At 40.7% G+C, this 15,117-nt stretch overlaps 1 protein-coding gene across 6 annotated transcripts in view; it reads right to left on the bottom strand.

Annotated features, from left to right (window-relative positions):
• The window catches only part of ARHGEF28 (Rho guanine nucleotide exchange factor 28), a 126,438-nt gene that overhangs the window by 74,562 nt on the left and 36,759 nt on the right, over positions 1 to 15,117 (bottom strand). For all 6 annotated transcript variants that reach the window (XM_056324783.1, XM_056324788.1, XM_056324782.1 and 3 more), the window contains 4 exons: positions 9,273 to 9,456; positions 7,841 to 8,021; positions 4,397 to 4,469; positions 414 to 460 (listed from right to left, as the gene is read on the bottom strand). In XM_056324783.1, the coding sequence (XP_056180758.1) occupies positions 414 to 460; positions 4,397 to 4,469; positions 7,841 to 8,021; positions 9,273 to 9,456 (485 nt within the window). The remainder of the gene's footprint in view (positions 1 to 413; positions 461 to 4,396; positions 4,470 to 7,840; positions 8,022 to 9,272; positions 9,457 to 15,117) is intronic.

Raw genomic sequence — 15,117 nt, 5'->3', positions numbered from 1 at the left:
AGTTGCCTACAAGGTCTATCTCAGGGACTAACTCCTCAGATGTAATGAAGCATGCCATCGCAAGGATGAAGCTTGTGCAAGACAGGTTGTGGTCCCCTCAGACTGGTAGCCAAGCTGCAAGCTCCCTGAAGACACTAAGGTTCACCATAAACACAAGAGCTTTCTGGCCCAATAGCAGACCTTGCTTCTCCAACCCAGCTTTCTGGTCCATAACCACGTAACAGGTTTGTTCAAATAGTAATCATCTATATATGTAACTATTCCCACAGGATAGGAATGGGCAGCAAATGTCTGTCAGGCATTAGTCACCTTAGTTATTTGTTAGGTCTGGGAGGTGCTCAGACAGCCAAGCAGAAGCTGCTTCTTTTCAGCCTAAACATAGCCTAGCTATTGGTATAAGGAGAAATCTGTACCTTTGTATCATCCTGGGACAATTCATCACATGCCAAGTTCACAGGACCTGTAAAAGCAAAGATTTAATAATAAGCAAATGCAATTTGAGTCTGCTTTGGTTTCTGCTGTTGGTCTTTCTTCTTTTTTCCAACAGGAGCGGGGACACAAGGGAGCAGGCAAACAGACAGGCAAGCCAGAACAATGGACATTGGGCAGCCCATGCATATCCCCATAGCAGCCTTCCCATGGGCAGCGTGCAAGCTGGATGCACAAGTGCAATGTTATTGTCACAGTTATGTTCAGGCTAGGCAAGCACAGCAATTGTCAGCCAGCTGCTGATTAACCCCACACGCTCAGAAAATCAACAGTTCCAGCACTGTGCCTCACAGCAACTCTGCAGAGTAGCTGGGCTCCACTTCTCTTCTGCAGGGGTTTCATGTATTTGCTGATGTCCTTCTGATGACCTTGCATTTCCACCCCAAAAAGTAAAAAATAACTTAATTTCTGTCACTTTTGTTTTTTTTTTAATGGTTTCTTCACAGAGCTGTGGGGAAGGACACAGCACATGCAAAGCGAGGACCTACTTCGCAAGTTTTGCGCAGACATCAACAAAGAGGAATAATCTGGCTTCAGCAATGCAAATGAACACCAGCATCACCCAGGCTTGCAGGAACATTATTCTTTAGTAAAGGTATTTTACATAATAATAATTATATAGCCAGAGCTATTCTGTAAATATGTTTCATTTTATATTGAATCTTTCAACTCAAGGTTCACATCTTTTCTCAGATACACAAATACCCCTCCATTCTCCAGCCCCTGCAAATAAACTAAGTCTGAGTCAGCAGCCACTATAGAGTAGTTTGGGGGACTGCCTAGAGGAATGCATGGTTTGGGGACCTCTGTCCTTTCTTAGCACTGCACAAATTCTGTACTTAAGGGTTTTTTTAAAAAAAGAGCTATATCAATGTATCTTTGGAAAAACAATTCAAAGATTATCTATATCACACAATCTCCAGCAACAATGGCTGTACATAACCTGCAGGTCGCTGTGAGATGAAGTTCTGGGATGCAATTACGGGCCCACTGCAACCAGTATGCCTGTTATCCCTGACCTCAGCAGTGCCCCTAGACGCTGGCAGGAGTCAGGACTGGGTCTATGCTGATCTTGATTGTTAATTTTTAATGAATCTACCTTCTTTAATTAACCTTCTGCAGTAGTCACATATATACCTCCCCTTGCATTCAAACGGAGTGCAATCACAGCACAAAGTCACTAGTGCCATCAAAGCATCCCAGGCTTTACCTTTCAGCTAGAAGGAACAGACTATTTCTTCTGTAACTGCAGAAACTTACTTTAATTGCCTCAGTGAGAAGATTTTTCACACTACTGCCATGCAGTTGGCATTATTATTATTCAGTCTCACAATTCTCAGAAATAAAAAGCTGTTCACTCTACATATAGCAAATGGCTTACCCTCCAGTTAGCAGTATTCAGTCAATTCATGGGCATTGGAATTTCAAGGTCAGAAAACAGAAAAAAAGCAGAAACTACTGAATTAGCCAAAATACCTTCTATTTCTTCATCCTTCTGCATCGTATTTGAATTTAATTAAGCTGCTATGGGAGATCCACTTCTAAGCTAGTAGCATCACCTTACATTGACTCACTGCTTTCATATGATTGCGTTTCACAAGAAGCAACATACTGCTATAGCAACCCCTACTCAGTAATAGCTCAGGGCTTCTGATAGCATTGTGTTTTAAAGGTCTGTTGATCTTGACTTTAGGCCCACCCAGAAGTCAGCGGTTACTACTTCTTGAAATGGCAGCAGTCTCAATATCTAAGGAGGATCCTTTCACTACATGAAAGCACCAAATTAATGTCCTAAGCTTAGAGTCACTTTATAAAGGAGTTCACTGAATGCAACTGAGAATTTAGTAAAAAGTACTCTGTCAATCATTTTGTGTCATTTCTGCTCGTAGCAGCAACAATGTTAACTCAATCTTGAAAAAAGATCTCTTAAGTCTCCTGAATGCTGGCAAATGAAGAGTGTAAGACAGGCTACTAGTCACCAGTAACGATCATCCGTGATCTTTCATTGTCTGGATGAGGTGGTGCTTAGCAAAAGAGGCAAATTAAAAAAAGAAAAAGGAAAAAAAAAAAGGCTTGTTTACAGAAATGTGGTAACCAATGACAATAAAAAGACCCAAGAAGATTAAAAAACTTTGCTGCCCATCAGCTTACAAACAACAGGCCCCTCATGCCTACAAGCAGAGACCAGACATTTTAATGTGCGAACATGATTACTACCCATTTGTTTGTATAGGCTCTGGGTACTACCAAAATTTGGCATACTTTTCTTGCTGTTGAACTGAAATGAGGGTTTGTGTTGGTTTTTTTTTTAAAAAAAAAAAAAGAGTACAAAATAGCTCTGATGCATAAAGGCACAAAAGCATACAGCTTCCATTGAAAGCACAAATAGGTAGGTGTGCCTATGCCAATATCCATGCCAAATATCTTTTGCATAAAGAAAGGAAAAGGCACTTTACAACCAGAATAAAAAATGGGGCTAGACATCCTGAACTGGTGGTTCTCTATTTGGCCAATCGTATCTACTGATGCTCATTATCCAAGCAGATAATGCCAAGTCAGCCTGAATTAAAACTGCTTTTAGTGAAAAATAATCATCACCTAGTAATCATCAACTGTAAGTTGTATTGCCCAAGCTACTGCCGCATATAGCACTACCAATTCAGGCCATTCACTTTCTGTACCCAAGAGGCAGCATAAAGACCACACTGGTCAGAGTACAGTACTTACATGAATACCCAGAGTCAATGCATTTGCACACTGTGTCATTATTCACAAACTTGGTATGGTAAATTGCTGCTTACACTTACAGTAACAGATACATAGTTTGCAACTGCTACCAACTGCTTATCATTTCCCTGCAAATTTACCTTCTAACAGCAGAACACTTGTTGCCTGAATGGTGCTGGATAAGTTGAGCATAAAACTCCTTTTCCAGGACTAAGTGAAGCAGCCTACATGTTTAAACCCAAGCTACATGATAATTGTGTCCCCATTTTATCCATTCACTTGAAGTTACTAGCTGATATCACCTGGAACTGCAGTCCCATTACTCTCCCTCAGTCTAGTCCTGACCCTGTCAGCAGTTTATGCAGGTGTTTGCATTTCTGCAGCTCTCAGTAAGGCTACCTCCAGGACAGCTGCTGACCAAGACTGAGCCTCTTGCAGAAGTCACAGTTTTCATCTTGTTGCTTCATCCAAATATACAGTGCCAGCCACATAAGCAAATGGCCAACTGATGAATACTTAATTCCTTACAATCTTATATAAACACCGGAAGTGTCAGACTTCTGATATTGAAGAATGATCTTTTTTTGTGATTTTCCATTCAGCCCTGAGAGATGCTTACTTCATGGTACACAGGGATATATTCTGCTAATGAAAGAGAGTTCTCATGAGCAAGCACAGTCCCTCAATCCTTACAGAGGTAAACTGCTCACCAAAATATTCTAACTGAAACATATGGGAATTTTGCTGTATTAAGAAGTCTGAGCTAGATCCCAAAACTATTAAGACAAAATGTTGCTCTGCTGCTATCATTACTAAGTTCAGCTATTTGGCTTTAAGGAAATTTGCAGTCTGGAGCGTTCATTCAGTTAAACAGTGCCATCTCCTGGAACATCCTGACATTTTTCTGGCTATTACTGTAAAATCAGTTAAGGCTTTTCCAGTCACTATAAATGTCGCCATATTTTGTGAACAATTTCAATCTGACATCAGAAAACTAATGCTCTGTAGGAAATATCACAATTTACACAACTCTCACACTGTATGATTTGTGTTCCACTGTTGTCTACTTAGAACTCTCTGTCATATGAAACATGATCTTTCTGAATAAATAGTGTATGAATCTGTGCCAACTTTCTAAAGCTTTTAAAGACTGCAACATTATGGAATAAAAAAACTGTACCTTCTACAGAGCTTGTTGGACTGCAGGGCATTTTTGGACTTTCCACTGTCTCAACTTCATTTGAATTAATACTCTATAAAAAAAAAAAAAAATAAAAATGACAGTAACTGTATTTGATGTCCATGACATTTATCTGAAAACTCAAAGCCAATGTCAAAGACTAGCAAACAAATATGTTACAAGCAATATTAAAATGTTTGATAGAGATTCCAGAGAGTATTTAATCAGTTACCCTCCAGAGGAAACCAATAGCAATTCCTCAAGAGGGAAATGGATAAAGTATTTTCAACTAGAGAGAAATTACCTCCTGCTTAAAATACACAAGGGATCTAAAGGATGAGATTTAACATTTGTACTTCATTGTTTATAACCTCCTTTTCTATGAGAAAAGCAGCACAGCAGCTTTGCACAACAGCTCTATTCAGAACCATTCTAGTTAACCTTGAAAGCATCCCTATAAAGCAAGCAGTTTTGATGGATAGGCAATACAAAGAGGCTAAACCAGGACTAAACACTGACTACATGGTAAACCCTGCCTGGAAAGCAGGAGCCGCTCCCTCCCTAAATCCATAGCCCCTGGCTGCACTGGCCCCTTGCTCAGATACACACACTGACTGTATCACTCCTGCCCAAAAGGAAGAGGGTGCTAAGATTCAGTCCCTTATTTTAGTAACTTTCAAAGATTATAAAGCAAAGAGTGTAGGACAGAATGTCTCCTTTTGCGTAGTTTCATCTACAACTCTGCTTGCTTCCAGTCTTTCCCTCTAGTTAAGATTGCCTGTGTATTTGTCATGTACAAGAGCAGCAGAGAGGAGGCGTGGCAACCTGAATAGAAAAGAAAAAGTCAAGGATTATTCTGGCTGAATATTGCAGCCAAACTGATTTCAAAGCCATGCAGCTGCAAAGCTAGCTATATCCCCCACCCCACTTCAGCAGGACTAGTTGCATTTTTTTCTGCTCATCTGTTGGTGTGTGAGACAACTACTCCTACACCCACCAGGCAGAAGTAAGTCAGCTCCTCCCTGGGAAATTACTAAATCTGTCCACCACCAGACACCAAAATTACTTAAATTACCATAAATTATCTTAATCATTTTGGATTATTATCCTGGCTTGGGCTTTGGTTTTTTTTCTTATTCTCCTGACACCATTTCATATGTGTCCATTAGTCCACAGATTTCTTTTTCTCTTCTAGAGGACCTCTCACCTGCACTGGCTGTGCTGCTTCCAGCAACTGAGACAGCCAAACAGACCACCTCCACACGCTGCTCAGGGTTCTGCTGGAGGTGGTACAATGAACCACACAGCCTCACTGACAGATGCTGCTACCACCACACATTTTCTGCCCCAAGGAGGTTGCACAGTGCTCAAGGTTCCACACTCTTCCTCATCACCTTCAGAAATCTCTCTTCTGTATTGTCCAGGACAGCCACAAAACCTGTGGGTTTACACTATCTGAACTGCAGAGCTCCTGAAGGTTTCCACTAAAGGCACGGCTCCTTTATGGGTAACTCTAGCCTGAGTTTAACGACATCTTGTTTAACTTTTCCATTACTCTTTTAGACTTGTAAGGAATAGTCAAGGAACTAAAAGAACCCACAGACCAGGGACTGAAGAACATACTTGAGAAATACTATGAATTTCATGCATGAATAAATGCAAAAATAGTTTACGCTGCTCCCTAAGTCATCCATTTCACATGCGCAAATCCAACACTGCATGCCACCATAATAGTGACAAGCTCCTTCTCCTTAGTCCATGCCTTTCTGACCCAAGCCTAAAATATCAATGTGGTGCAGTCTCAAGATACAATAAACTAGACATACAGTCTTAGTCTGCTGTAAATGAGCTGAATATTCCAGTACAGCAATAAATTCTAACTCTACTTTCAAAAGACTATGTATCGTGAAATCTCTAATGCCCACCTTATGCTTTGGACCCAACCGAGGGCTGCAAGTCCTTGTTTGCAACAGAAAAAATCAGTTTCACCTTACCTTTGGGGCACAATACATAGTCTAAACATGACAGTTTGCTTATCCCCCCATGTATGCTTCAGGATGGTAACTAAAGTTAACTAAATAATGTGATCTTCCCAATCATTCTGGCTTATTTCTGCTTTATTAAAAGCAGTGCAACACTGAAGCTGGGGGGGGGGGGGTGGGGAGGGGGGGGAATAGAGTCCCCACAACGGACAATCTAGACTGTTGCAACCGGGCTAATGAGCAAAATGGAAATGCACAAGTGAAAGGTAGTAGGCTTTTTCCTGCAAATACAAAGTGCAGAATTTTGCAGCCTTTAAGAGTCTTTGTCTCCAACAGGCATGCAAGCATCTAACATACCACACTTTTTTTTTCTATTTCAAGGACTGAAAGAACAACATGGGTTTGATGAGTGCAAGAAAAAGCCTGCATTCTTCATTAGTCTTGGTTTTGCTATTGGGTTTACTATTGTTTCCATGGAGAAGCCACACACAAATCACAGGTAGTCTGAAAGCTACAAATGCAGAATTAACTTCTTTGTATCAGAGCAAATCAAAATCTTCCCAGTGTAGTTACATGAGATTATACATAAAGACTACACAATACATCACACCTTAAGTTTGTGGTTTAAACATAACATGTGAATCACATTCTAAATCAAAGAAAAAAAAACCAAAATACCAAACACACAGAATGCAGTAAAGATAACTCAAGGAAAAAGAGTGCACAAATAAGGAAACCTTAAGTTAAGCATGGAAAATAAAAGCTGAATTTTAAGACCAGAAAAAGAAAAAAATCCTCTTTTTAGTATATTTTTAGTTCAGTAGTTTTATATAGTCATGCAGTCTCAAAAACATAAGTGGGCACCTACACTGCTGTTAAAAAACTTGTGCTTTCAAGTGTTCTCCTTACTTTACTGAAACAGAGATGTCCTGAAGAATATCACAGCAGTGCTCCTGATACCTTAAGTAAAATAAAGCCCAGTACACCATAAGTAAACTCAATAGCAAAAGTCTGTACTCTGTATTTCTGCTGTAAGTAACAGACTGGGGGTTGGCTCTTGGTAAACGTTCCCAGGCATTACAGTGCTAGACAAAAAAATGGAGCTAAATTAAATATCTCAAAGTACCAATGTGAATACAATAGCAATGCAATTACAGACTCAGAGATTTCAAGGGAGTATTCACTGTAGAATCCACAATGATTCAAAAACAACTTGGGAGGCAAAGGAGGCTTTGATAAAGTTCTCAACATTTCTGGTCCTCCAGCTTCACATGTACAATGTGCTACACTTACACAAAGTAGAAGCCCACAACAGTTATCCCGCAATTACAACAGCCTTTAGTGACACAGGCAGCTTAAACTAAAAGACTGTTCAAGAAAAATAAATCCAGTCTGAAGAGTGTATGGCTGGAAATTATTGAAGAAAATCTGTGATAATGCCCTGAGGTAGATAGGTACCTACCTGGTAAAGAAGAGGTCTGTCCCAGAAGTATTTTCTGAAGAGCTTAATGTCAGACTCCAGCAAGTGCTGTGCTGTGTGGCTAAATGTCAGCGTCAGAGCTCCTGATGAATGAACAAACTGTACGCAAGTACCCTCGCTGATCTCCACTCTTGAAATGTCAAGTGACTGCCGGCCCTGGAAACTGGAACGACACACTCTTTAAACCAAAACAAACGCTCCACACACAGGTAGAACAAAAGCACAGCCACAGTGAGCTTCCTGCTCGCCTTCAGCACAGCCCGTTGGGTTCCCAATGCACCCACTGCAAAAAACAGCCAGAAAATCTGAAACATCCACCGAAAACACAGCTGGGCAAACAAATACTTAACCAATGACCCCATTCAGGCCTAAGAACTACTTCTAGCCATCGTTGGAGAAAAAACAATGTCAGCTCTAGATGATTACTCACTAGTAAAATAAGCCAGAAGCAGCAAGTTGTGACAATACCTATTTCTCCTTATTGCTGTAAATTAGCAATAGTACCTTTTCCTGTTAATGTTGCCATATATAGCAGTAGGACACGACTGGCAGCTTGCAGGTTTGTTATCCCACGACAGTGAAAAACAGAAAATCTCAAGGGAATACACCATTGTTTGGATGTTACAAACAAATGAGACCTTCATAACATAGTGTACTGTACCAGTGTTCTAAGGTGATGTGTTTTTTTCAAACTGAAGTACGGATAAGCGTCACATAAACTATATGTTCTGTGTAGCCAGAACCAAAAGAGCCACATCCTGAAATAAAAATGCAACCCAGTTCTCATGTGTTTCTGTTTGCAAAGAAAAGCCAACAGTGTGAAGGGGTGTCTGATGCTGAATGCTTGGTACCCCAAGACACACACACACACACCATGCAGCTCCTCATGTCCCTACAGAGGAAACTCCAGATAGCTGAAACGTGCCAGAAAGCACTTGTCCTCTGAGTCATTTGTCACTGTGGCACTCTCCAGCAAAATAAGAGTCATAGCTGCAGCACTGGCTTTGCTGCTGACTCTCCTTTATCCATTCAGACCTAAGCTTTACAGAGGTTACGAAGTCCACTGAGATTATGTGAAAGTCAGATCCTATGGTTCTGTTTACATCTAAATACTTCTCCGTAGGTATTTACTTGCTTACGATGTGTCAGGATTCAGCTGCAATAGTGCTGGGTGAGGTACCTGATGGTGCAGCTGGTCCTCCATCACTGAAGAGACTGTTAATTGACTTGCAAATGTAATGAAGGATGCAAATCATAAACTTCTTTAATCGCAAATACAAGTTTACCACTTATAATGGCAAAAAGCAACAGACACCAACACAAAACAGGCAGCTCTTGAGAAAGACAACAGTACTCCCCATAGTCCTTAACTGATAGGAATTTTTCACAGGAAACAGCAAACAGTTATACTCACTTTGTGAAGACCTCAACAAGTTTGGAGTGTCCATTTTGTAAAGCCAAATCTAACGGTGTTGCTCCATCCTCATTAGGTAACGCTAATGCTGATGACCCTCCAGGCTGGGCTGCTAAGAACTGGGAAAGCTTAACCAAGCCCAATTTCATCACAAGGTGGAGAAGAGTTTCTTTACATTTAGGCTCTGAAAAAACACAGCAAACAAAACTGTCAGTAACAATAACCAGCATTTTATTTGCTAGGAACCATCAAAAGAAACTTGTTACCAGCTGCAGAAATACCACATCTCAGGTTCAGACCTGAAAAAGTACTTTGGCAGAATCTGTCTTTTGTTAAAATCAACAGAGTTAGATACTTAATTGCATCTGTGGAGCTAACCTAGGAAATCCAAATACCATCTAATTTCAGCAGTCAAAGAAAACAGTTTGAATTAGATAATCTTTGTATTTCTCTCTTTCTTTTCTTTTGTAGCGCTCAGCACAAGAGATGCCCAATATACTGCAGAAGACATTGCAGAGGCAATTTTCCAGCTGCTTTGCATTGCCTCAGCAACACAAAATATCCCTCAGCATGGCTAAGTACCTAAAGGCGGGGGAGGGAAGAAAAGAAAAAAAAAGAAAAAAAACGGGTGTGCTTTTTCAAGGCAGGCTGTTTTATAAGCATAGTGAGAGATCCTCAGTGGCACAGCAAGCTAGCCATAAGCTAAAAAACATGTGGGTAAAATATACAGGATAATTTTTCTGTCTCTTTTCAGAAAGGTGACCTCACCTGCTGATGCTTCCTCTCCACTTTTTAGAACATAATCATCAAGCTCAACAGTATGAAGCTTAAAATAAAAGAGGACACAATGATGACTTAGTCACTAGATGCTGATTCCCCACTCAAGCCCTTCCCTGGCCTTTTTTCAAAGAAGGGTTTATCTGTCTACATACACTCTCAAACACAAAGCCTCCGCAATTTAAAGGCAATAAATAAAATTAAGCTCAAGTGCCACTCAACCTGTTCCTTAAAATGTTTTTTCGCTATGAAGTTAAATATAAGGGTACTTTCACAAGGGCCAAGTATTTAAGGGCAGTTACTCTACAGTTCTCTGAGTAACCAGCAGAGATCTAATAGGCTTCCACTGATTTACAAAATTCCATTAAAAGTTATCATCCTGATTCAATGGACTTTTTCTTCCCTGTTACCCAACCAGTTCAGTACATGTTACTGAAAATTATACACTTCAGTGGCAAAGGAAAGGTGAACTTCCTGAAGCGTATGTAGGTACAAGCACACATTTGTGTAAATAATACAGTTAAAACCAACAGCAAATTGCTGTCAAATTTCTCCTCTGTATCAATATTTACAAGACAAAACTCTCTGATGGAAAGTAATCCCCCAGCAGAGACAACAGTCATGTAGCCAAAAAGCTAATAAACACATTTTTCAGAAACTCACACGCGTTGAGCAAAGGTATCATGTAGTTATATGCAATACAGTGGCTCATGGCTGACTCCTATTCAGTTTAAGTACTCCCCCTGAAAGTGTCAGGAGTATTTTATTTTATAGAATCACCAAAAAGCAAACCCTTGAAGAGTCCTCAAGAGGCCTCTAGTCCACACCTTGCCTTAACACAGGATCAGCTCAACCTAAATCACTCCTGACAGATGTTTGTCTCATCTGTTCTAGAGACCTTCCAATGGTGAGTTTTCATAACCTCTGTAAGGCAATCTACATAAGTGATAATTTCACCCTCACAGTTAAAAAGATTTGAAATGCTTAACCTAGCTCGTCCTTTCTCAGTGTAAGCCTGATGCCTCTTGCCCCATCCAAAATGGGTGCGAAAAATATTATTCCTTTCTCTTCACAGCTTCCTTTTGCATAATTGAAGGCTGCTGTAACAGCTCAGCTGAGTACATCCTCTCGCGGTATCTTAACAGAAGAGTTGCCTTCTGCAAAGCTGGACCTTTTGGAATGTCCTCAGCGGGGGCGGAGGGGGAACACGACACGGACAGCAAAATCATTAGCCTGCTTTGAAAATGCTGAACTTGAAGTGTTATAATATTTTTTAAACACTGTATCTCCCCATCTCATAAAGTCAGAATGGCAAGGAACATAAGGAACTTGCTCTACTGCTCCACAGGGAAAATTACTTCAGGATCTCCACCGGTGATCAAGATTCGCTCTGAATATTTGGTGGCAACCCATCCAGACTTCTTATCTTTCCATTTCAAGTGGAATCAAAACTGTGAGACAGAGACAAATCACAGAAAACCAGGGCAAGCTTCATTCAATAAATGAAACAAATTCCAGACATCAGAGTGAAACAGAGCTTTAGCACACAGACTAGCACTGCATCAGCCAGCAAACCTTCACGTCGCATCTGAAACCTTTATTTCACTGCAGTGCTAACAGAAGCAGACACATTACACATTAGCAAGACGCAGGGGGGATTCCTTAAACCAGAATATCACTAAACATATACATATTATGTACCTAATTATTTCTAGAACACACATAAAATGTCATGTCATTATTTTTTAAAAAATTAATCTTCAAACTTCCTTCTTACTTGTGACTAGCTTCCACGTGATCTGGTGCATTACCCATGCAACATTTATTTTCTCCCCAGGTTCTGGGCAATGAAATTGCTTCTTGGTCTCCCCACTTCAGATTCTAGGCAAAAATGTGTCCAGCTGGACACAGGATCTGCTGCAGGATCCTAGGCCACAGAGGAAATTAAGTGAACTATGGGGTTTTTTCCTCAAACGTCTGCAAAATAGTTATAACTTCAGTCTTTGGAGACAATGATCATCGCTGCATTTTAGTTACCAACGCTAATATGAATTACAGTGTTTACATACCTATTAGATGAGATGGCATATATGATTCAAAGTTTTCAAATACATGCAACCTTTAAATTCCACTAAATCCAACTCAAGCATTTGCAGAACTGCTTTGCTGGACAGCAATACGGAACCATAGAATGGCCTGGCTCTGAAGGGGCCTTTAACAATCACCTAGTCCAACCGCCCTGCCATGGACAAGGACATCTTTCACTTAGATCAGCTTGCCCAAAGCCCCATCCAACTTGACTTCGAACACTTTCAATAATGTGACATCCACAACTTCTCTGGGAAAACGGTTCCAGTGTCCCACCACCCTCATGATAAAATAATTTCTTCCTTATATCCAATCTAAATATACTATCTTTCAGTTTTAAACCATCGTCCCTTGTTCTGTTCTTACAGGCCCTGGTAAAAAGTCTTCCTCCACCTTTTTTACAAGCCCCCTTTTTTTATTGGAAGGCTGTAATAAGGTCTTCCTGGAGCCTTCTCTTCTCCAGGTGGTGTTGCAGCCCTCTGATCATCTTCACGGCCTTTGTCTGGACCTGCTCCAACAGGTCCATATCTTTCTTGTGACAAGAACCCTGGAGCTGGCTGCAGTACTCCAGGTGGGGTCTCACAAGAGCAAAACCCACACAATGAGTGAGCGTCTAGATAAAGTCAGCCCATAGGGAATATGGAGGCATGAGGATCTGACTCTAACGCACAGCTTCAAAGCCCAACCAAGCATTATTCATCAAACAGCCTCGATGTGAGACCACCCTCTACAGAAGAACACTTAAATGAGCAGGGCTCAGGCTTGCCAAAACCTGTCCAGAGATAGTGGAAATGATGGCTGATGTGCCACTTGAAAAATGGGAAACCCCTGTTCACCTTCCTCCTCAGTCAGATGGGATTTGAACCCACACACATCTTCAAACTTCCTCTGATCTCTCATCTCGTGAGAGCACACCCTGTCCCCTCTGTTGCAGAGTAATTGAAAATGGGTCATGCTACTGAGGGAAATCCAAGTGATGCAAGGCAGCAGACCAAGAAAGGAACAGGCTGACTAGCGGGAAGTCTCTGCTGTTTGGACATGGATGCATTTCTCATTATACTGGTATCAGACGTGAAAAACTATGTTGGGAGCCAGGGTGTCCCTAGCTATGTTTCTGAATAGAGATTGATAACATCATCTGTGCTTTGCACTGGCCCCAGTGCTATTCCTGTACTTCAGAGAGTCTGCCACGCAAGGACTTTAGCAGACTCAAGGCTATGCCACCAGACTGGACTTCAACCATGCACCACCAGACACCAGGCACCAGCACGCCCTTGTCCAGCATGCTTATATGTACACCAAGGAGTTCGAGTTTAGATGCCCAGGAAATGCTGTGATCTAAAATATAACCCCTGAATAAACATTATGTGTTTTAAATGTTAAAATGTTGACTAAAAATGAGCTTTCAGAATTGTTCCTTGGTCTACAGTACTTCAGTTCTGCTATAATGTCCCACTTTAGACATCCAAGTGGGTTCTTTGGATGCTTCCAACTAGACCATTTTTTCTATAAACAGCTTAATAAGCAGTCAGCCCCTAAGTCCATCTAATTAAAACACACGCAAATATATCAACTAGTATTAAGCACACTAAGCATCTGATTACCACAACCACACCCCAACCCTCAGATTAAAAACACAGGAGCAAAAAGGCAAACTTCACTCTGAACTCCATCCTCTGATTAAACCTTTGGCCTGGGGCCAAATATACATATTTCTGTGTATATTACAAGGTGACACTAGGACTTTCCCACTCGGCAAAAAGGGAGCCCTTAGGACGCCTTCTCTAATGAGGGATAGCCTTCTCTCTACTCCAGCACTGCACCAAATAAAGTTTCTCTTCTGACAGCCAAATCTCAAAAACAATGCAGCATGAATAAGGCTGCCAGAAAAGAACCTAGATCTAAAAAGAATTAATGAACAGTAATTAATCTTTGTAGCCTTAAAACACCATCTATAACAATAACTTCTATTTATCTCACCACAAATATTCTAGCAACTAATTTTTATCTGCCCAAACTAACAACCTTCGCCTAGCCTTAAGTTAAATTTGCTCATGGCTAGCTTAACCACCTGGCAGCTTCACTGGCTTTTTTCACTCCTGATGCACTTAGTCAGAAACAGCACTCACATTCCTCCCCACACTTCACCTCTACAGACCATGCATTTGCTGGGCTACTTCCCTTACTACTGCCACCTGGCTTGCCCAACAGCGAGCAGAACTTGATGACACAAAGCAATTACTAATAGCTTCATGATACTAAAATCTGAAACACAAATTGTGAGATTGAAGGATAAATGGAAAAGTACATATGTTCTTTCGATACAAAGGAAGTATTTTTAACCATGAGGTCAAACACTGGGACAGGTCACCCAGGAGATTACAAACACTTCATCCTTGGAGGTGCTCAAAACCTGACCCTGAGAAACTTGATCCAACTTTGAAGCTAGTCCTGCTCCAAGCGGAGGGCAGGACCAGGCCACCTTCAAGGACCACCTCCACCCAAATTCTGCTGTGGTTCTATTCCAGGTTCATCAATGTCAAAGCAAAAAAAACCCAGAAAGACACAATGACTGATAATAAGCTTTATAAATAGACTGGCCTAAAACCAAAAGATTTGCACTAAAAAAAAAAGGAAAAGTTTTGAAACAACTGGGTTTTACCATTTTTTCTCTTAAGAACAATTTCCAGTTTTGATTCTCCTCTTTCACCACTACTTCTTACAGCTCCTCACTGTGACAGAACAAATGGAATTTTCCCACAGTTTTCACTTGCTTTTCCCCTTCCCCTGGGGAATTTTTCAAATGTGTCAAAATGGTGGGGAAAAAAAACCAACCAACCAAACAAAAAAAAGACAGAAACAAAAACATCAAGAAATAAAAAAATACATATGAAAAAACATCATCATTAATTTGACTGCATTCAGTGGCAAACAGGAAGAAAATAAGGTAAAGAAAAAACACAAGGTTACTTCAACATAT

The sequence above is a fragment of the Falco biarmicus genome, chromosome Z (genome assembly GCF_023638135.1).
Source record: "Falco biarmicus isolate bFalBia1 chromosome Z, bFalBia1.pri, whole genome shotgun sequence".
NCBI lineage: Eukaryota > Metazoa > Chordata > Aves > Falconiformes > Falconidae > Falco > Falco biarmicus.
Note: the sequence above shows the minus strand (reverse complement) of the source record. Positions and strands in the feature narration are given on the sequence as shown.